The 23,550-nt window shown below is 43.1% G+C and overlaps 1 protein-coding gene across 4 annotated transcripts; it reads left to right on the top strand.

Annotated features, from left to right (window-relative positions):
* Nucleotides 1–4,783: 4,783 nt before the first annotated feature.
* Nucleotides 4,784–22,721, top strand: ANKEF1 (ankyrin repeat and EF-hand domain containing 1). 4 transcript variants are annotated; one of them, XM_007672102.3, is made up of 10 exons: nucleotides 4,784–4,880; nucleotides 7,892–8,279; nucleotides 10,252–10,451; nucleotides 11,640–11,789; nucleotides 12,643–12,766; nucleotides 14,048–14,870; nucleotides 16,399–16,625; nucleotides 17,864–18,039; nucleotides 21,128–21,265; nucleotides 22,085–22,721. In XM_007672102.3, the coding sequence occupies exons 2-10, from the start codon at nucleotides 7,934–7,936 to the stop codon at nucleotides 22,127–22,129; spliced, it is 2,229 nt and encodes a 742-aa protein (XP_007670292.2). In that variant the 5' UTR covers nucleotides 4,784–4,880; nucleotides 7,892–7,933; the 3' UTR covers nucleotides 22,130–22,721. The 4 variants fall into 4 exon arrangements, with proteins under 4 accessions (XP_007670292.2, XP_007670293.2, XP_001514865.2 ...); XM_001514815.5 differs by having other exon boundaries at nucleotides 4,785–4,880; nucleotides 22,116–22,721; XM_039913129.1 differs by lacking the exon at nucleotides 4,784–4,880 and adding an exon at nucleotides 6,812–6,889 and having other exon boundaries at nucleotides 22,116–22,721.
* The last annotated feature ends 829 nt before the right edge of the window (nucleotides 22,722–23,550 follow it).

Below are 23,550 nucleotides of genomic sequence, written 5' to 3'. Positions count from 1 at the left end.
AGCCCTCTGTGGGACAGGGACTGTGTTCAATCTGATCAACTTGTATCTACCCCAGCGCTTAGTACAGTGCCTGGCACATATGAAGCACATAACTAATACCATTAAAAAAAATCAACTCAGAAAATACAACATTCTCCAGAGTGCAGGGACTCACAAGGGCCACGTGGATCCTCACTACCTTCCCACACATAAACAAAACCTTATAATGAACTTGATAGTCCCCTTTTCCCTAGGAAGGTGTGAACTGGGTGCCCTCATCTACCTAGAAGAAGAGTTTCCTTCACCTCCTTTCAGTATTCTTTGATACATCTGGGTTTATGCAAAACAAGATAATAAAGAAAACAATAATAATAGTAGCAATAGGATTCTTTAAGCACTTACTAGGTGTCAAACATTGCTGGAGTAGATTTGAGATAATCAGGTCCACATGGGGTGCACAGTCCAAGTAGGAGAGGGAGTAGGTTTTGAAAATCGTCAGTTTGCGGATGAGAAAAGGGAGGCACAGAGAAGTCAAGTGACTCGACCAAGGTCACACAGCAGGTAAGTAATGGAGGCAGAAGTAGAACCCAGATCTTCTGACACCCAGGCCAGTGCTTTTTCCACTAGGTCGCACTCCTTCTCAAACTCTGCAACAAGCCCCGCTGCACTAGTCTAACGGAACTTAAAGGAGAAGTGGATCCTTGTTCTTTTGGGCCTGAGCAAATCTAACGGCAGATGAGCAAGGCAGAGTTATTCTGCTCGTGTGAGTGGAGAACAGTCTTCTGAGTGGGGGAGGTTTGTGCAGCCCGCTCCTTCAACCCTGTTCCTGTGGTAGGAAAACAAGAATCATTTTGTTTGAACCCTGAATTGAATAATTGGTAAGTGAGGGAGGTACAAAGCGGTGAATGTTTTCTTGGCTGCTATATTATCAGGTCTATATGAGATTGTCCTCTATTGTTTCGGAAGAATCCAAAATATGGCTAAGCCCAGGAAATTACTTTGGATTTTGAACACTGAACTCAAAATGTGATTTTTCATAGCTTTTGGCCTTGGGGAAATTCTATTTCCATAGTCAGTTAGAGTGGGTTTCCTGGTGGTTACTTTCAGCTGAAGCAAAGTCAAAATGGGCCCAGGAGAAAGGAATTAATTACCTCTGATTCCTCGAGCTGGTTTCTCAAGATTATGAGTCAAGACATGATATTTGCAAGATGCATTCATACTTCAGATGCATATAAATGTCTTTCTTCCAAAGGGCTCTGGGGTTTTTCATATACCACCACATGTCTTGAAACATAAGACTTCCTGAGTTTAAAAAAAATAACGGTCTAAAATTTTCTCGTCTGTGGCTCGATGCCCGGCCGAGCATTAGGTAAGAGGGCAGAAGATGACAGGCTGACCCTCAACCAACTGGGCTTTTCTTAAATTTCTCATTTCCCAAACCTTTTTGTATCCTACAGACCCCCACCCTCACGCCAGGATACAATTCCTCCATGTTCAAAAATGAAGGAGAGAGGCGCTTCGTCGGGGCCGTCAATCACCATTAACAAGAGCAAGAAGCAATAACTGCTCTTTTCACGTGCTATGACGGTACTTCATCTGACCGCCGTGATGAAGGTGTGTGGGTAATCTCAGTCTCATCTTTACCAAAGCTTATTTCCCAAATAGAATGCGCGTGATCTTTCTCCAATGCCCATAAGATTCATTTATGTTAAAGAAGCATTTTTCACTCTAATATTTTATTAAATATCGCACTTTAGTAGTTTTAACAAATTCCCCAATTATTATTATTATTAGGCAGGAGCAGTCATAGGTTGAAGCAAAGGACTTGGAGCCAGGCTACATATTGTCCACAGGCTGAATTCTGCCCACCCACTATCCAGATACTCACCAAGCAGTCACATGAAGTGGGCAAGCTACACCCTAGGAGAGGAGAGGGAAAGAGAGGCGAAGAGTTAAAGGAGGAGGGAAGAGAACAGAAAGGAGAAATGTTCGAGTTCAATTCGTAGAACCATCTTGGAGATATGCAAGCCTCCTCTCTTGGATCGCTTAACCCTCTGGGCAATGCAGTTCCAGGAAAGCATGACTTCCGTAGCCTTCCACACTCCTGTAGTCATAGTTTGGCCTCACAGGAATATTCATAAAACAAAGCTTCCTATTTGTTGTCTAAATGTTATTTCCTCTTTGAGAGCTAATTTATTCACCATTCCATCCAGGGTCCACTGACTGGTTTCAGAATTGTTCAATTTATAGAATCACTCAATAAAAATAGCTACTTGGGGGCAGGAAACATTTTTGTTCCTCCCTCCTCACTTTCACCAAACTAATTATCTTCCCCTCGTCAAAACCCTACTTAAAGCTCACCTCCTCCAAGAGGCCTTCCCAGACTGAGCTCCCCTTTTCCCTCTGCTCCCTCTGTTCCCCCTCTACCCCCACTCACCTCTCCTCAGCTAAGCCCTCTTTTTCGCCCTTTCCTCTGCTCCTTCCCCTCCCCTCAGCACCGTACTCGTCTGTTCAACTGTATATATTTTCATTACCCTATTTATTTTGTTAATGAGATGTACATCACCCTGATTCTATTTGTTTGCTATTGTTTTAATGACATGTTCATCCCCTCGATTCTACTTATTGCTATTGTTCTTGTCTGTCCGTCTCCCCCGATTAGACCGTAAGCCCATCGGAGGGCAGGGACTGTCTCTCTCTGTTACCGATTTGTATATTCCAAGCGCTTAGTACAGTGCTCTGCCCATAGTAAGAGCTCGATAAATATTATTGAATGAATGAATTTTTGCCATCTCTGTATATGGTACTCTCCCAAGTGAATATTTCAGTGCTCTGCACAAATTAAGTGCTCAATAAAAACGATTAAGTACTACCGAATGATTCTATAAATTGACCTAACCAACAAAGTGCAGCTCAATAAAGAGAAAGCATTCATGGCATCGATCTGTCAATGTTTGACATTTAAGTGCTTACTGTATGCAGAGTACTGTAGAAAGCATTTAGGAAAGTACAGACTGAAAACATAAAACCAGTATTCTCCACGTATGTCATGAAAGCATATGAAAGAGCCTATGGTCCCAAAGATTCCGACCCAGCAAAGAGAGACGGTGGCTTCGGGAGCTACGAATGTCGAGATCGATGACATTTATTGAGTGCTTACTATCAGCAGAACACCATACTGAGTGCTTGGAATGGATGAGTAATGGTGAAAAGGGCCAAATTCATCCATTCGTTCCTTCAATCGTATCTATTGAGCGCTTACTATGTGCAGAGCACTGTTCTAAGCGCTTGGAATGTACAAATGGGTAACAGATGGAGACAGTCCCTGTCCTCTGGCGGGCTTCCAGTCTGATCGGGGGAGACGGACAGACAAGAATAGCAATAAATAGACTCGAGGGGATGAACGTCTCAATAAAACAATAGCAAATGGAAAGCACTGGCCCAGTGAGCTCGAACCGAGAGACGGGGAGGTTGCCGAGAGTCTCGGTCGTTAAGGAGCTCAACATTTCGGGCCTCTCCTTTGCCACCCTATTATAATGAACACCTAGCCATAAACTATCCATGGCCGACTCTTGTTGTGGGCAGGAAATGTCTATCGTTATGTCGTACTCTCCCACGTGCTTAGTGCTCCGCACAGAGTAAGAGTTCAGTAAATACAAATGAACGAACTCAATCCGTCTCCCCGGAGGCTGGATCTCTTAATCCTCCCCCAAGCTCTTCCAGGCTCCTGATCTCCCTGCCGTCGCCGCCGCACATCACGGGTCACAGCAAGGTAGGTAAGGATCGATCCGCGACTCCAAACCAGAGTTTCGGGTGAGGCGGCGAGAACTTTGACAGCGCGATGCGAACAAGGGATTACAGCCCTCTAGACCCTGCGTTCCCTAAATACGTACGGCCACACCGAAACTACGGACGGAAAGAAGTCAAGATCACAGAATCCTTTTTAATGGTATCTGCGAAGTGCCACCGAAGCTCCAGGCACCGTACTGGGCGTCACAAACCGATCGGATGGGACGCAGTCCGTGGGGTCTCGTGGGGCTCAGACTCAATCCCTGTTTTACAGATGAGGAAACCGAGGTCTAGATAAAGTGACTCGCCCAAAGTCATACGGCTAGACGAGTGGTGGAGGGTTGTTAAAATCCAGGGCCTCCGATTTGCAGGCCTCTGCTCTGCTAGGCCACACTTTTTCCCCTTCCTACCAATTCTGTTGAATCCTAACCTCCCGAGTGTTTAGCACGGTGCTCAGGGAACACTATCGATCGAAGCAGCGCAGTGTCTCTCCCTTTCCCTTTCGTCCCTTCGTTCTTTGCCGAATCTGAGGAGGAACAGCATAATATCTTTAATGTCATCTGATCACTAAAATCACCAGACGCGGAGACCCACTCATTTTAAAGACTCTTATGGCCCCTTGGATGTGAAATCGGCCTAAGGGCGACGCCGCCTCATCCGAGCCTCTTCCGTTTCGAAGGGTGACATTTTGATAATCGGGTGAATCGTCCCGCCGACCGGTCAAGGAGCGCGGCCAGGAACCCAACCGCCGCCCTCCCCCGCCTTGGGGGCCGCGAGCCAAGCAAGGGGGCCGCAGGGGGAGTTTATTACGTGGAGCGGTTGTGTGGGCCGCTCCGGGGTTCCGTTGCCATGGTCACCACACGGGGCATCCCGGCCCGCCCCGACGAGTCTCATCTCCCGCCGGGGCCCGGGCCCGCCAGCCCCCGGGCCCACCCCCGGGACCTCCTTCTCCGGCCCCCGTGCCCACCCCCGGGACCTCCCTCTCCACGCCCCCGTGCCCACCTCAGGGACCTCCCTCCTCCCGCCCCGTGCCCAGCCCCGGGACCTTCCCCTGCGCCCCCCGGGCCCCCCGCGCCCGCCCCCGCCTCACCCTCGGCAGCCGGGCACGACCGGTAAGTCAGCACGGCCGACCTTCCCTCCTGACCCCGGGGCCGGGCAGGGGGCCGGGCAGCCCCGCCGCTCCCCTCCCCTGCTTGCTCCCCTTTCTCTTCCTCCTCCCATTCCGTTCCCGAAGCCTCCAGGAGGCCAGACGGACACAGAAAAGGGGGGAAACCTGGGACCCTGGAGAAGGGGAGGAGGAGGAGGAGGAAGAGAGGGAGGAGGAGGAGGAAGAAGGGGAGAGGTGGAGGCAGAAGGGGAGAGGTGGAGGAAGAAGGGGAGGAGGAAGAAGGGGAGAGGTGGAGGAAAAAGGGGAGGAGGACGAAGGAGGAAAAATCGTAGATGTGCCCTGGCCCTGGCCCTGGCCCTGGCCCTGGCCCTGGCCCTGGCCCTGGCCCTGGCCCTGGCCCTGGCCCTGGCCCTGGCCCTGGCCGGGTGGATCCGCCCCTCTACTCCGGCCCAGCGCCTGCGGTTGCTACAACAGAGATGGGAACGTCACCCCACGGTTAATAATGACGGTCCTGTTGAGCGCTCACTACGGGCCAGGCACTGTTCGAAGCCCCGGGGTAGGGACCGGACTGTGGCGTTGGACACGGTGCCTGTCCCACCTAGGGCTCCCGGTCTTAATCCCCATTTGACGGGTGAGGGAATTGAGGTATACGGAAGTGAAGTGACTTGCCCAAGGTCACACGGGAGACGAGTGGCAGATCTGACATTAGAACCCGGGGCCTTCGGACCCCCGGGCCCGCGCTCTATCCGCCGGGCCACGCCGCTTCTCTACGATGACTCCCAGATCCAGATCTCCGATCCCGACCTCTCGCGTCCTCTCCGGTTTCTTCCTATATCCAGGACGTCTCCGCTCGGATGTCTCGCTGCACCGTCTAACTTACGTGTCAGAAAATGAACCCGTCCGACTCTCGGACGCTCACCCCCTCCTAGATTTACCGTGACTGACGACGGCGGTTCTTCCGCCCCTTAAATTCCCCGCTTTATTGTCACAGATTCCTCCTGACTCTTATTCGGACGCTGTCGGATCCTTCGACGAGTCTGTGTTTTTTCCCAATATTTCAAGGCTCCAAACCTTCCTCTCCACTTTTCCAGGAACTTAACTTGTCCAAACTCAAATACCTCTTGAGTAAACTATTGCAACGGTCTTCTCACTGCTCTCTCTGCCTTTGGCTTCTCTCCTCGCCAGTCTTTTCTTCACAGTGCAACACAGAGTACTTTTCTCAAATGTCAAGTGGACCGACTTAGTCCTCTTCTCAGATGACTGAAGAGGCTCCCGATTCCAACTTGGTTCAAATTAAAATCCTTGATCCTGGGCTTCAAACCGTACACAAACTGACCCTCCTTTACCTACCTGCCTGTCTCTTTTCTCATCTCAAACTGGCGCACACCAACATGCTCACAGACTCCGGGGCAGGACTAGAGTGTCCTGCTTACAGTCTCTAGACTGTAAGCTTGTCGTGAGCAGGGAACACGTCTACCGACTCTGTTACACTGTACTCTCCCAAGCACTTAATACAGTACTCCGCATGCAGTAAGTGCTCGATAAAGACGATCGTCTGTTCTACGGTATTTCTTAAGCATTTACTATGTTCCAGGCACTGGGGTAAATATGAGCTAATCAGGTTGGACACGGTCTGTGTCCCATGTGGGGCTCACGGTCTTAACCCCCGTTTTACAGATGAGGTCACTGAGGCACAGAGAAGCGAGGCGACTTGCCTGCGGTCACACGTCAGACGTGTGATGGAGCCGGAATTCGAATCCGGGTCCTTTGGATTCCCAGGTCCTCGGTCTATCCGCTAAGCCACGCTGCTTCCCACCTCTCTGATGGGAGACTCTTAGCACTAATTCAAGGACTGACACTTTAACCTTTGAATCTAACTGCTTGTTTCTGGCCTTTTCATTCTCTTGAATGTTTTTCCATGCTGCATCCTCATAGATCGTGAAATCCTCGACAGGGATCACGTCAATCTCCTTTCGTAATGTTCTACAGCACCAGTGGAAGGCTCTTTACAAAGTAGGCCCTCACTTTCTGACATTGATGATTACTTTCGCCTTCACGGTTTAAAGAATGAACCCAGACATTGTGGACTGAGATCGCGAGTAAAATTGCCGGCCACTTTACGCCGTTGAAAAATTGACCCTAAGAACAGTCTGTATCTCAATAGACTGTAAGCTTCTTGTGGGCAGGGAACGTGTTTACCGACTCTGTTGTGGTCTACTCTCCCAAGTGTTTAGTACAGTGCTCTGCTCACAGTAAGCACTCAAAAAATACCACTGATTGGGTCCTGAGTGAATTCAGCCAAGGTAAGGATTTACCACACTGCATTGCAGTAAACTCTCCACGAGCTCCTGTACTCAATTTAGACAAGTTTATGTCAGCTCTGATATGTGAAAGCTTGGCTATTCCCATCGTTTGAGCAGAGGATATAAATTCCATTGCTCTGTGAGGTCAACTTCTGGGACAGGTCTGTGATTTACACAAAGACCCAAAAAATTCCTTTTCTCGCTTTTCTCCCGAGTCTTATATTTATATTCGTATTCAAAATAATAAAACTATGGATTGTGACAATCTTTTCAAAAGATTGAAATATCTTTTATTTAGTTACTATAAGTCATTTTCATTTTTCTCTCTAATATGACTGAATTCGATTTCAAATTTCAATAATTGCAATATCACTGTTAGTTGTACTAGTAGTCACTCCACCCTCATCATCCAGCACTTAAGTGCATATCTGTAATTTATTTATTTATGAAATTCTATCTCCCCCTCTAGACTGTAAGCTCTTCGTGGGTAGGGAACGATTCTACCGACTCTGTGGTACTGTATTCTCCCAAGCGGTTAGTAGAGTCCTCTGCAGGAAGTGAGTTTTCAATAAACACTATTGTTTGATCTCTGGTAACAATTGAGCTTCTAGAGAAAAATCCTGTGTTCTTAGCAGAGCCTTGTGAAAAACAACCTGTAAAACTGGAAAGGATTCAATGAACTCTCATTTTCTATTTCCATACATATATCCAGAAAATAATTTACAAGAAGAAGACAAGCATCATTTGATCAAGAATGGCTTTGGTAGACAAGAGGCTGGAAAACTTGCAAATCTACAAAGTTCTGCAGTGCGTACGTAAAAAAGATAAGAAGCAGATAGAGAAGTTGACTAAGTTCGGATATCCCGAACTCATCAATTTCAGAGAACCATTTCGAGGAGAAAGCGCCCTGCATTTGGCCTGTGTCTCCAATGATCTCGACATGGTCGGCTTTCTGCTAGACCTGGGAGCTCATCCTGATGTACAAGACCGGATGGGCTGTACCCCCGTAATGAAAGCTGCAGAGCTGGGTCATGAACTAACCCTGGAGAAACTGGCAAAGGCACAGGCAGACATGACCATCGTTGATAATGAAGGAAAAGGTAAAAAAAACCCCAAAAAACCAACCAAAAGAAACCTGTATGGTGCAGGACAAAAAGATTTACTCGTTAAAAACCAGAATAGGGAAGCGAACATTTGCTTCAACGACGTGTAAGTTTGGATAGCCAGGCTTTTCAAAAAAGGATCCAACTCTAGTTTGGGAGGTTTTATTTTTAACCTAATGATAGATTCATGCTTATATGTAAACAGTTCTAGAATAGGTTTTTGAAGCTCACGGTATTTTCTGAGCCAAAAATATGGATTTGACAGTTTGACACAATCAATATAATTGATGAAGAATGTGGGGATTTTCAGCATTCTGTAGTTTCGGCTTTCTACCTAATGCTTTCCATTGTAAATATTCCAAACATCCCTAATGAAGCACAGTATTGTTTAGGAGCACATGGAGGCTAGGATAAGGGAGAGAAATAGCTTTATATATTCAATGAGTAAACATTCAGTGTCATTGTCCAGATTTTTATTTCCTTTGCCATTTTATGTTTGTCCCTTAAGCATATTTTACTTGTCTGCTTTTTCTGCTCCCCTATTTCTCCCCTCCTTTCTCTCTATACAACAGTGCTTGGCTCATAATAAGTGCTTGACAAAAGCCATCATTATTATTCAGTCATATTTCATTCACTCGTAGTTATTGAATGCTTACTGTGTGTAAAGCACTGTACTAAGCACACACACACACACAAGCACACACTCTCTTTCACCTATTGTAACGCATGTTTTCAATAAGCAATTTGGATAGAATGAAATTAGGACAAACACGATATGGATGATTCCCAAATCAACCTCTTCAGTCGTGACCTCTTATCTAACTTCTCATCCATCATTTCCTCTTGCCTCCAGGACATTTGCACTTGGATGTGTTGTGGGCACCTAAAGCTCAATATCTAAAACTGAACTTATCTTCCTTCCTATGCCCCTGCCTCCTAACTTTCCCATCTCTACTGATAACAGCGCCAGCCCACAACCTTGGCGTATTCCTCAGCTCCTCACTGCTTTTTCAAATTTCACATTCAGATTACTGCTAAATCTTGTCACTTCTTTTGTAAATATATACTTTATATAGTTGTCAAGTACAGTACTGCTCAGTCCTCAAAGATGAAATTTGGATAATGAAGTTCAACTCTGAGCCCTTGGATGTCTAAATAGGCCAATACACTTCTGACCACACATACATGCTTTCCTCTGCTGTAATAATGATAATGGCATTTGTTAAGTACTTCCTATGTGCAAAGCACTGTTCTTAGTGCTGGGCAGGGGAGGATACAAGTCCCACATGGGGCTCCCAGTCTTAATCCCCATTTTACAGATGAGGTAACTGAGGCACAGAGAAGTTAAGTGACTTGCCCTAAGTCACACAGCAGACAAGCGGCGGAGCCAGTTTTGTTCACAGTTTGCAGTGCCTGGCCCTGTTTTTTTTATTCTATGTAAAATCCTAGACTGATATGAAAAGAAAAGGTGCTGAATAATATCAGGTAGTAGACAATGCATTTTAAAATCCAGATTGTAGTTTGTTTTATTTTTTCCCTGCAACTCAGCTTGTTCTCATCATCATAGTAGTATTTGAGTGCCAACACTGAGGACAGAAATAGGTGTTTGAAATTATACAATAAAAGCAGAAGACATGGTCCCTGTCCTCAAGGAGTTAATGATCTAATGGGAAAGCTTCAGTATCTCTTTAAACAATTTGTTTGATTTCAATCAATTATGATTTCCTTTTAAACCATTTTCCAGGTGAACCAAAGTTTCTCATGACCAGAAGGAATTAATGTACATCCGACACATGTGCAATTTACTACTGCATCAACACTAACTCTTTGTGTTAGAATGGATCGTTTTTAAAAGACAAAGATGTTTTTTGTAAAACGCTTATTTTCAATAGACCTGTAATTGTTACATGCAATATAAAAGGTAATTAAAAGGACTTTCTTACTATTTTCTGATTTAATTTTTCTGCAGGAGTTCTGTTTTACTGCATTGTGCCAACTAAAAGGCACTACCACTGTGTGCTGATTGCCCTTGAACATGGTGCTGATGTCAACAATTCTACTTACGATGGGAAACCAGTATTTCTTAAAGCTTGTGAAGAGGCTTATGAAAATAAAGACACATGCCTGAGATTTCTGGAAAGAGGAGCAGATCCGAATGCAATGAACACTGTATGAGTATTTCCATAATGGGGAAAAAAACCATTCTATTATTTAGGTTATAGGGCATCTCTATTGGCATAATTATATATGTAAATTATCGGGCATGGAAAATGGTTTTATCTTTCATGAAATAGTAGCTTATAGTTTATACGATATTAATTATAAGAAAATAGCTGGAAGCTTAAAGTACAGTAACAGCTTAGTATTGCTATTTTCCTTTTAAAAAAACCAAAAATGCACAACTCCTTTCTCTCAAGAGAGGAAATAGCCAGTTCAGTTGGTATGTGTTCTCCAACAGAGGCATGTAGGGAAAGAACGAAATAGACTGGAATAATTGCCCTCCTTAACATCCAACCCATGGTTGGGGGGGCAATTTCTAGCCCTACATCATCCCTCTATTTAAGTACTAGTGAATCTGTCATGCTTGAATATAGTCTAAATGTGTTTTGATCCCACCGATATTTGCTACTTTCACAGCTTTCCATTGTCAATACTATTCTGTGGTGTTGAAACCCTCTGGTGCATTTTAGTTATACCTTTCTTCTAAACTTTTTTCATGTCTCATCCCTTCTCACCCTTTCTGGTTACCCCAGTTTGTGATTCAACTCTCTACATAACTGTGTATCCACCTTGTGACTCAGTCTTCAGCTTACCCTGCACCAAATAGCGACCAATTCCTTTTCGAAGAATGTTTTCTACTCATTATCTCGTTTGACACTGAATTATTGTCCTGTTTGTGTTTTTAATGGTATTTTGTTAAGCGCTTTCATATCCCAGGTATTGTACTAAGCTCTGGGGTAGATACAAGCTAAACAGGTTGGACACAGTCCATCTCCCACATGGGCATCACAATCTTAATCCCCGTTTTACAGATGCGGGAACTGAGGCAGAGGAAGTTAAGTGACTTGCCTAAGATCATAAAGCAGGCAAGTGGTGGAACTGGGATTAGAACCCAGGTCCTTCTGACACCCAAACCTGTGTTCTGTCCACTAGGCCACGCTCCTTCTCTGCTTCTCCTCTAGACTATAAACCCGGTGTGGGCAGGGATTGTCTCTCTCTATTGCTGAATTGTTCTTTCCAAGCACTTAGTACAGTGCCCTGCACACAGTAAGCGCTCAGTAAGTACGACTGAATGAATGAATGGACTTACATTTTATAACAACAAAGTTAACAGTGACTGATCGAGTGAATCTGTAGTCAACAGGTCGCACTGCTTTAATGGAAGCCGCGAGGGAAGGTGTTCTGGAGGTAGTCCAGGGCATACTTGAAAGAGGAGGAGACGTCAATGCCTTTGACAATGAGAGACATCATGCTGCACATTTCGCTGCCAGAGGAGGCTACTTCGAAGTAATTGCTAAGGACTTGGCAAATTTACCACTTTAAAAGTTGTCTTTCCCCTTTCCCTCTAAGCTATACCACGCGTTCTTTTGAGACAGGTGTGTTCGTGCTATATAAAAAGCGAAGCGGGATCAGGAGAAGATGATTTTTCTAAGCAGGCATTTATGCATGAATTTATAATAACTCACAAAAAGTATAATTCCAAATTATGAAAATATTTAGTCTGAAAATTATATATATTTTTTTGTTCATTCACCAACATGTTTCAGTTTCAGCTTTGGGTAGTTGCACTTACGTTAAAACATTAAAAATAGTTTTTCAGTGACTTCTCAGTCTGAAAGGCAAGGTCCGATTTTAAAAATTGAGTGGGTATTTAAGTGGGATTAACTGTACAGATCAATAACAATACAGAGCAGACTTTATATCTGTTGTTTAAACATTGTGAATTTAGTTGCACATCTAGGTTTAAAACTAAGTACAGAAATGAACTGGAAAGTGGAAAATTGAATATGAAATTGTTACCGTAACAACGATGGAGAATTTAAAGGGCATGATTGATCTGTAAATACTATGCTTGCTATTCAACTAATATCAACAGAAATTAGAATGAGGGAATTTTTTGAAGTATCAGTAATTTATCTTGACTTTAAGTCTCATTCCTCCATGTAAAACAATACTTAAAAATAAAAATCCTTATGTCAGTTTAGCCAGTTCTGAAGTTCTGTTCTCATTAGCAGAACATTTCAGAAATCTTACTACTTGGTTCTAGTTCTTAAGTCATTTTTGCTCCAGAACTAGATGCTGGTAGCTTTCTGTATAAATACAGTTTTTGGCAATTTACTAAATTGTTGGGTTTTTTTAGATACTGAAGATTATTTCTGCATACGATGGAGATTTAGGACTTATTGCAATGAACGGGAACACACCACTTCATTATGCTGCTATGGGTGGATTTGCAGATTGCTGCAAATTCATAGGTCAAAGAGGTAAATAAATTCACTTATCAAAACTGAACCAACTTCTCAAAGGAAGCTGGGCTAGAGAGAGAAGACTATTTCAGCATATAATTTTTTAACTACTTGCTTGTACAACAGTCAGTAGCACTAATCCTAATCAGGTGTGTTGACTGAAATTCAGGAAAAATTTCCTGACCCTTAGGACAGTTAAACAATTAACAGAAGTTTCTAGGGAGCTGATGGAGCCCACCTCATCCCAATTAAACATATGATACAGTACGATCAAACACATTATACAACAGTTAAGGGACCTATCCCGATTAATTTTTCTCCTCTCCCAATCACAGACTGTGAGCTCACTTTGGGCGGGAATGTGTCTATTTGTTGTTATAGGGTATTCTCCCATGCGCTTAGTACAGTGCTTTGCACTACGCTTAATAAATACAACTGAGTGAATGAATGAGTGAATGAATATCCCTATTATTACTATTATACTATTATAACTATTACCTCTAGACTGTAACCTCTTCCTCTATCTGGTAAACTCCTTGTGGGAAGGAAACATGACTATCAACTCTGCTATACTGTACTTTCCCAAATCTTTAGAACAGTGCTGTGCACATAGTAATCTCCCAATAAATAGCATTGATTTACCACCTCAGTACTTTTGTACCAGTTATACATTCAAGTACTCTAGTACTTTCATTCGTAGACTTAGATTCCCTGTTTAAACACTTCTTCCTAAAATACAGATAGAATATACTATCTCTCTTTAATTCTATCTGTAAATTACTTTGTATCCATCTCCCCTGCTAGACTGTAGACTCCTTGCAGGCAGAAAGCTTGTCTAGCTCTTTTGAACTGCCCCCCCTACCCCCCTCAAGCACTGTGCACAGGACACCATCAATAAATACTATTTATCGATAGAGTGGACAGAATCTCTGATTGTGTGTGTACCCAGTCGTAAATTGGAAGTTTTCTATTTCCAGTCCCCTATTTTATCGAAAACAAAACAGAGTGAGTTGTCATCCAGACCAGAGAAGAAATCCATCTTAGGGAGCGGGCAAGCTTTCATGATTCTTTTTAGGGTCTTAAATTTTGTGCTTTTCAGTAACTTATGGCCTAAATTGTCAAATTTTTCTTTTATATATTACAGTATGTAACTAAAAAGGGATGTTGAAGGATAGAATGTTGGTTCTTTTCTCGAATTTTATAGCAGTGTAGTTTGGATATTTGGGTGGGATTAACTCTACAGATCAGTAATGTTTTCGTATGCCATTTGCTAAAACAAAAGTGGATTTATTTTTTTAGGTTGTGATCCTAAATGGAAGAACTTGTTAACTAAAACACCCAGAATGGTGGCTAAAGAAGGTGGCTTCAAAGCAGCATCCAAAGAACTACGCAAAATTGAGCGGCTGTTTACCAAACGTTCCAAGCCAGGAGCGACAGACCCGAATCCACTTTGGGCTATTAGACTGTATGATTGGTCACTGGAACACGAGGCAACACTCCGGGAAGGATTTTTACCTGTGGACAGGGGCGATGGAACAGTATCCAAAGATGATTTTGGGACAGTACTTCAGGCAAATGGTGCCCCCATAGAACTTGAAAATATTGCCATCGTGGCTCAATTACATGAAAAACTGCGAGGAGCAGGGGTCAAAATTGATGAATTTTTCAAGGGGTCCAAGTACTTGCAAAAACCTTTTCTCATGGCATCTTACGGACCTAAGAAAAAGAAAAAAGGCAAGGCCAGAAAGGGAAAGAAAAGCAAATTTATCCTTCCAATGCCAGTATGCATCATTCCTGAGAATTTATTTCCCCGCCGAATAAATGGTGGGCCTCCATTCTACATGATTGAAACCTACCAGAATATTACTGATTTTAGTAAATTTAATCGAGATCACCCACCTATACATCCCATTCAAGATGACTCTGCATGGTATATTGATGAGCCAGGAAAGATTTATTCCAGTATTAACTACATCACCAAGGCAGGAGACCTAGCATCGCTGAAGAAAGCATTTGATGAGGGAATACCAGTGGATATGAAGGATTGTTTTTATAAAACTCCTTTAATGGCTGCCTGTGCAGGTGGAAATATAGAGGCTGTGAAATTTCTTTTAGAAAAAGGGTAAATTACTTGGTTTATTTCTGGTTTGGGTTTTCATGTGTCTTCTAGGCCTAAGAAAATGAGACTATATTGGGGAAATGAACATTCTGTTAGAATCCAGAGGCAAACTGGGGTTCTCCCTGGACTGAATTTAGGGTTGCTTTGCTATATAACTATAAACAAGGATTAATCCCAACCCCATCCTGTACTTCTAAGGACAGAAGGAAGATTTAGACCTAGAAATTTCACCCAGGATTCCATTAATAAAGCTGCACTAACAGCAGACAGGATTAAAAAACGACATGATTTAACTCAGAAAACAAATAGAAATACACCATACAAACTATGATAGATTTAAATCCACAAACTGTGGATTTGTACTTAGATTTTGAGTCCTGTTTAGGACAGGGACTGCCAACCTGATTATCTGGTAGTAGTAATAATAAAGAGTATTTGTTAAGCACTTACTATGAGCCAGGCACTGTTCTAAGTGCTGGGGGAGATACAAGGTAATCAGGTTTGATTCAGTCCCTGTCCTACACAGGGCTCACAGTCTTAATCGCCATTTTACAGAGCAGGGAACTGAGGCCCAGAGAAGTGAAATGACTTGCCCAAGGTCACACAGCAGACAAATGGCAGAGTCAGGATTAGAATCCAGATCCTTCTGACTCCCAGGTCCAGGCTTTATCCATTAGGACACGCCAGGATGACAACTGCAATGGCAGAAGCCCTATAAAAGGGAACTCAAAAAAGGGATGATTATTCCCCCTATTACTCGAAAGACTTCAATTCTACTTGTGGAATTTCCTGCAGCGACTGCAGTTTTCCAGAGTCATTTCGGCTCCACTTTCTGCATCGACCAAGTTGCTTCAATGGATTTGTTTAAAGATCAGTCTCGTTTCCTGAGGGCTCAGAGGTTAAGAAGCTCCAGGTTCCGGGACCATGGGTTCATGACCATGTTTAACCACATTTGTATCTCCTTCAGCTCTTAGAATGGTGCTTGACACATAGTAAAGGTTTAAAGTTACCACAGTTATTACTATTTATGCCACATTAAGTAGCCTAAAGCAAGTAACAATAATACTGAATGTTACAAATTGTAATCTCCTTAAAGGGCAGGGGTCTGTCTACTTTATTGTACTCTCCCAAGCACTCAATACAGGGTTCTGCACACAGTGAGGTCTCAATAAATACCATTGATTGGTTGATTGATTTTACTAGATTGGCATCTTCAGAGTTGAGAAAAGGCAGGAGATCGTTCCAAGTTATTGAGATCACATTTCTGCACATGGTGTTTAATGCTTACTGCGTGCAGAATACTGTACTAAATGCTTGGAAGATGGTTGACAGATTCCCTGCCCACCAGGAGCTTTTTGTTAGTCCGGAATACATTGGTCCTATCACATTAAACCTTTGGTGACTGCAAAATGATCCTATAGCTCATGTAGATGGACATTTACTTAGCAATTCGATGAAAATCCATACAATGCCACCGCTAATGAAATGTACTTTCCACTCTATCTTTTCTTTAATACCTCTTCTCTTGCAGGGCCAGTGTCAATGCTACGGATAATTTCCTTTGGACGCCTCTGCACCATGCATGTCACGCTGGTCAACAAGATATTGTTGAACTTCTAATTAAAGCTGGAGCAGTGATAGATGCAACTTCAATCAACAACTCAACTCCCCTGATGAGAGCCATTGAAAGCTGTAGGCTGGACACTGTTCAGTATTTAATGAATCTTGGAGCTAAAATCCAGCTGGAAAACAGAAAAGGTACATATCTATGCTATCAGTTGATTTCAGCCTCCAGAAGAAAGGCAGATAATAGGAAGCAACAAAATGGTTTTGTGGAGAGAAAATTGGATCAAATAAATCTAATTTCTCTATATATCAGAGTGAAAGAACACAAAGACAAGGGAGAAACAATAGAAGTTCAGAGTACTAAAAAGCTTTTGATAGTGTGCCACTCTCATCTTTGGTTCTTTGTTTGGGCTACTACTATGTAATCCTGCCAAACTCATATAGTAGCCTTTTAAATGGAAGTTAATAAAAAAGGTTAATTTTTTTTCATACATTCGATACAAATATGAAATTAAGGCTTTTTAGCAAAAGTATCTTCACAAAAACCACAAGGCATGTGGGTGTATAATCACTTCAAAATTAATTATATCCCAAATGCCTAATGTTCTTTCTTCAAATCCTTAAGAAAGGGTTGTCTTCCCTTTAGGCTGGGAGGTCCATGTGGGGACCGTATTGGGCACCATCTAGGCCTAGGTAATAAAGCACAAGGCTGGAAGGGAAGGACCTGGGTTCTAATCTAATCAAGGTAACTTGTGTTACCTTGGGCAAGTCACTTAACTTTTCTGTGCCGCAGTCAACTCATCTCTTCAATGAGGATTAAGCATTAGTTCTCTCTTACGCTTAGACTGTGAGCCCCCTTTTGGACAGGGACTTTATTCAATTTGATTACCCCGAATCTACCTAAGTGCTTGACACCTATTAAGGGTTTCGCAAGTGGCACTATTATTATTATTATACTTTCCCCAGGGCTTAGTTCTAGTAAGCACTTAGTTAATATGATCCTTTTAATAATAAGGTCTCCCATCTTAAATGTATTTTAGGAGATTCAGGGGCTTTACGGACAATGTCTCAAAAGAAACGATGGAAAAAAGTAGCAAAATTCAATCAGAGCAAATTATACTAAAATGTAAATATTTCAAACATAATTTAGTTTAATATTTTAGCCCAAGCAAAAGAGGAAAATGGAGGTGAGGGGATCCAGATTGGAACTTGGTGAGTTGAATATGGCAAAGGGAATCAAGAACATTGGGAAGAGTCATACCCAGGACATGTTCCCTCAAATCTAGGAATTGGAGGGCTGACTGGGGTTAAGAGCGAGGAGGTATAGTTTAGGAATGTCAGACTATTAAGGTGTAGGAGGTGAAATCATAGATTCTAGATTTGTGCCTTCAAAATTTGGATATTTGAATTAACTAAACTTTCGTAAACAGGAGAAAACTCTTTGGACATTGCCAGAGCATATGCAGACTACAGATTAATTGAGCTAATTCAAGAAAAGATGGAGCATCTTCCCAAACCACCAGACACTAAAAAGGGCAAAGGAAAAGGTGGCAAACAAAAAGCTGGGAAACCCAAGGCTGAAGGGTCTGAAGCTAAAGTAGAAGAGGTATGAAAGACACCAAGGGCTAATTTAAATATCTAGAACCGTGGTAGAATGCTCTGTATGGATACCTCTCTCTTAAACACTACTATTTTATAAGATGCTTTTGGAAACTGAAAATTTTCAACAAGATTTTGCACAACAAAAGCAGTTTAGATAGACTTCTAAAATATCATAGGAAAGTCTCAATGAGCAATTAAAAAAATTATTTAAGGAAAGTCTAAATAGTCAAATCAAATTGAATCTGCAACCAAAAGTGAGTCTCTAAATTTTTAAAAAGTGGAAGATTAAGAATATTTTCTGATGAATTGATGGGGAAGGGTCTCTGGCCCACTCCAAGATGTCATTTTCTAACTTATATGTGATTCATTGGTATTTCTGGTACAAATTTTACTTGCATTTAGTCACAGTTTTATTTTGATATCCAAAAGAGGCTGAATATTAAATCTACAGAAATACAGGGTCCCGCACTGAAACCATACACTTGCTGCCTAGAATTCCTTAACTCCCATTCTCTCCCAGACCCCCTCCAATCTGGTTTCCGTCCCCTCCACTCTACCGAGACCGCTCTCTCTAAGGTCACCCGTGATCTCCTTCCTGCCAAATCCAATGGCTTCTACTCTAACCTAATCCTCCTTGACCTCTCAGCTGCCTTTGACACTGTCCACCATCCCCTTCTCCTCCACATCTTATCTCACCTTGGCTTCACAGACTCCGTCCTCTCCTGGTTCTCTTCTTATCTATCTGGCCGGTCATTCTCGGCCTCCTTCACGGGCTCCTCCTCCCCTTCCCATCCTCTAACTGTTGGGTTTCCTCACGGGTCAGTCCTTGGCCCTCTTCTGTTCTCCATCTACACTCACCCTCTCAATGAACTCATTCGCTCTCACGGCTTCAAATATCATCTCTATGCAGATGACACACAGATCTACATCTCTGCCCCTGACCTCTCCCCCTCCCTTCAGGCTCGCATCTCCTCCTACCTCCAAGACGTCTCTACCTGGATGTCTGCCCATCACCTCAAACTCAACATGGCCCAAACTGAGGTCCTCATCTTCCCTCCCAAGCCCTGTCCTCTCCCTAACTTCCCTATCACTGTGGATGGCACGACCATCCTTCCCATCTCTCAGGCCTGTAACCTCGGTGTCATCTTTGACTCGTCTCTCTCATTCACCCCACACATTCGATCCATCACCAAGACCTGCCGGTCTCACCTTTATAATATCGCCCAGATCCGCCCTTTCCTCTCCACCCAAACGGCTATCTTACTGATACGGGATCTCATACTATCCCGGCTGGATTATTGTGTCAGCCTTCTCTCTGATCTCTCTTCCTCCTGTTTCTCCCCGCTCCAATCTATTCTTCACTCCACTGCCCGGCTCATCTTCCTGCAGAAACGCTCTGGGCCTGTCACTCCCCTTCTTAAAAACCTCCAGTGGTTGCCTATCGACCTCCGCACGAAACGAAAACTTCTCACTCTAGGCTTCGAGGCTCTCCGTCCCCTTGCCCCCTCCTACCTCTCCTCCCTTCTCTCTTTCCACCGCCCACCCCGCACGCTCCACTCCTCTGCCGTCCACCTCCTCACCGTCCCTCGGTCTCGCCTATCCCGCCGTCGACCCCTGGGCCACGTCCTCCCACCTCCCTGGAACGCCCTCCCTCCTCACCTCCGCCAAACTCGTTCTCTTCCCCTCTTCAAAGCCCTACTTAGAGCTCACCTCCTCCAAGAGGCCTTCCCAGACTGAGCTCCCCCTTTTCCCTCTGCTCCCTCTGCTCCCCCTCTACCCCCCCTTCACCTCCCCTCAGCTAAACCCTCTTCTCCCCCCTTTCCCTCTGCTGCTCCACCTCTCTCTTCCCCTCCCCTCAGCACTGTACTTGTCCGCTCAACTGTATATATTTTCATTACCCTATTTATTTTGTTAATGAGATGTACATCATCTTGATTCTATTATTTTGTTAATGAGATATACATCAACTTGATTCAATTTATTTGCTATTGTTTTAATGAGATGTTCATCCCCTTGATTCTATTTATTGCTATTGTTTTTGTCTGTCTGTCTCCCCCGATTAATAATAATAATAATAATAATAATGTTGGTATTTGTTAAGCACTTACTATGTGCAGAGCACTGTTCTAAGCGCTGGGATAGATACAAGGGAATCAGGTTGTCCCATGTGAAGCTCACAGTCTTCATCCCCATTTTACAGATGAGGTAACTGAGGCACAGAGAAGTGAAGTGACTTGCCCACAGTCCCACAGCTGACAAGTGGCAGAGCCGGGATTCAAACCCATGACCTCTGACTCCCAAGCCCAGGCTCTTTCCACAGAGCCACACTGCCTGATTAGACTGTAAGCCCATCAAAGGGCAGGGACTGTCTCTGTTACCGATTTGTACATTCCAAGCGCTTAGTACAGTGCTCTGCACATAGTAAGCGCTCAATAAATACTATTGAATGAATGGATGAATGAATGAATAAAAATACTCACTGGCAACACTGAGCTGAAGACTGTCAAAGAATTCTGCTATCTAAGCGGCACTATTCCATTAATCTACTGAGAGATTAGGAAACTGACTCAAGAAGGCCTCATGTTCTTTCCAGAAGTCTCACGGTGTAGTGGTAACAAGCTAAAAAAATATTAGGAGTCTGTGATTAAAAAAAAAAAATAACATTTGGAGCTCCCTTTTGGAACACCAAGTTTACTATATGAGTTTTCTAAGAGCGGTCAGGTGTATGTATCCCCGGGGTTGGTGTAACTTGGGATATGCTCCTAACTAGTCATGCCCATACTTTAATCAATCGATAGTATTTCTTGGATGTTTACTGTGTGCAGCACACTCTACTAAGCACTTGGGACAGTACAATAAGAGAAAAGACATGATAGGGGAGAAAGACACTAATACGATTGATGTTGTAACAGTTTCCTACACCCAAGGGCCAGAATCTGCTATTTTAAAGTGTGTGTTTATTTTTATATCTATAAATCCAAGAACTTTCAGGCTGCTGTAGCGGTCCTGAAATTATATATTCTATATGTAAGATAAATTGTATCGCGGCACCGGATTTTGTAACTGGTGGCTTCTTTTGGTTGAAATTTCAGGCACCACCCCCACTGGCTTTTGATATCCCCACTGTAAAAGAAGAAAAGGAATCGGCTAAGGATAATGTTGTTAATTTAAATTCTCTGATTGCTAGCGGATACACGAAGAGAGTTGATATTACCTTCGTCCCGAAGAGAGTAAGTATTTTGCCAGAAACTATATAATATTTTAATTCCGTGCCGTTTCTGTTTCCCTTGCTTGTCAAATGATGGGTTTTATAAACTGCAAAGGCCAACTAACACTTCAAGTCATAATTCCCGGAGTGCAATGTGTTAAGCAGGACCTATTTTTGCCATTGCTCACGACTACTTTATGTTTTATATCATGCATATGGTCCATGTCCTTGGAGTTCATTAGCGTCCAAAAAATTAATCCTCTAAACTGTTACTTTTGGAAATCACTGTAATCTTTGTAAAGATCTCAGTTAAAATGTCCCTAGGGCAGTGAGTGCAACAGGCAAGTTGGAGGGTAATAGTAATGATAATATTGGTTTTTGTTAAGCTCTTAATATGTGCCAAGCACTGTTCCAAGAGCTGGAGTAGATACAAGTTAATCAGGTTGGAGAAAATAGGGGTCCCACATACTGTCAAGTGCAGCAAAATGTTTGTGTATATAAGCTTTTTATGGTCAAATTGGCCACAGACGTATTCTGATTCCAGGCTGTGCCATAGCACCATAGAGCAGGTGGTGGTTGCTAAGGTAGCCTCTGGGTCAGCTGTTGCAGTCTTTGCCAGCCATGTCAGGATTCCTTCTGGGTCTGTCTACTATACAAGACACCTTTCAGAAGCAGCGGGGCCTAGTGGCAAGAGCAAGGGGCTGAGAGACAGAGGACCTGGGTTCTAATCCTGGCCATCAGTGAAGCTTTCATGCTTGCTTCCCCCATTGATATTTCTAATGATCAAAAATATGATCACAAATATGAAACCTAACATCACAAATTGTTTTTTGCCTTACAGTACTTTACCGTTATTGGTGACTTTGTTTCAGGTCTGGAGCCCTGATACTACAACAGCAGAACTGATAAGGAAACGGGAAATGCGCCGGGAGCGCTTTACTTATGAGGTGGACTTTGAAAAAGTCATGATGCCATTTCAAAAGAATTTCATGGAAAAAGCCAGAGCGCTAGAAGCCTCTATGAATTACTAAATAATTTCAGATTTTCCTCTAGTAAGTTGACCAAAGAAATGACTACAGGGATTTAGAGAAGACAGGCATCTCTTCTCCGACAAAATCACGTAATCTTAATTCCATGATGCTCAAATTATGGTGACAGTGTAGGCAAATACTGGCTTTCTCTCCGAGATCTTGTCGAATTTTAATGTAGCAACACTGTTCAAAATTAACCATGTAAATATCACCATTCTCTTTCAAGGGACCTAATTAATTCCATAGAATTGACCTCTTACAAGGTGAAAATATGAAAATAAAGGAAGTGTACAACTGTATCATAAATAATGTTCTCTTATGCATATATCCAAAATGTATTATCAGGTAAGAACCAAAGAGGATAGCTTTCATTTGTATAATGCCTAACTGGGACATGTCCATGTATTAAAATGTGAAGGTAAATAATGAATTAAGAAAAAAAAGTAAGCCATGATTCCGGAATTTATTGAAAAAATTGTAAAGAAGCTCAATTTACTTTATCGGTCTCCTTGCAGGTCTCCCTGTCTCTAGCCTCTCCCCACTATAATCTCTGTTACTGCTGGGGATGTGGATCATTTTCTTGAAACAGCTTGGCACACATCTCTCCTGAGCCACCTCTATTGGCTAACCATGTCCCTTTGCATTAAACAAACACCTCGCAACTGGCTTCAAAGCTTTCCACAGTCTCAGCCCACCTTTCCTGTCAGCTCTCTATGCCAGTTATTCCCCAGTTTGCTCTATTTGTTTCTCCAAATTAACCTCTTTACTTTGCTCTTGACTCTCTGGCTTCCATCTCCTTGCTCATACGTTCCCCCGGCTTGGAACTGCTTCCCTCCCCAAATCTGACAGATCGCTCCCCTTTCAATGCCCTTCTAAAATCCCACCTCCCCCCACTCTAAAGCCTTCCTCGATTAGTTTCCCAGAACCCTAAATCATCTAACCCATCAGCTCTCTCTGGCACTTTTGAACTTATTTATGCTTATCCCTTGGTATTTATACTTATTTATTTGCACACTGGATTATTTATTCTGACTACTCAGTTTGTAAATACTTTTTACGTTAGGTTTAAGCCCTTTATGGCAGGGAATGGGTCACTTGACTTTGTATTTCCCAAGTGCTTAGTACAGCACATTGGGCCTAGTGGGAACTCAATAAATAATATTGCTTCTACTATTTCATGAAAGATTGAGGGGAAACATTCAGTAGCTGAGGTGTTCTGATATGTGGGGGAGACCATGTCACCCTCAATAACTCAAATGATAAACTGTTCTTCATT

Source organism: Ornithorhynchus anatinus, chromosome 9, assembly GCF_004115215.2.
Source record: "Ornithorhynchus anatinus isolate Pmale09 chromosome 9, mOrnAna1.pri.v4, whole genome shotgun sequence".
NCBI lineage: Eukaryota > Metazoa > Chordata > Mammalia > Monotremata > Ornithorhynchidae > Ornithorhynchus > Ornithorhynchus anatinus.
This window is presented reverse-complemented; position numbering and strand designations above follow the sequence as displayed.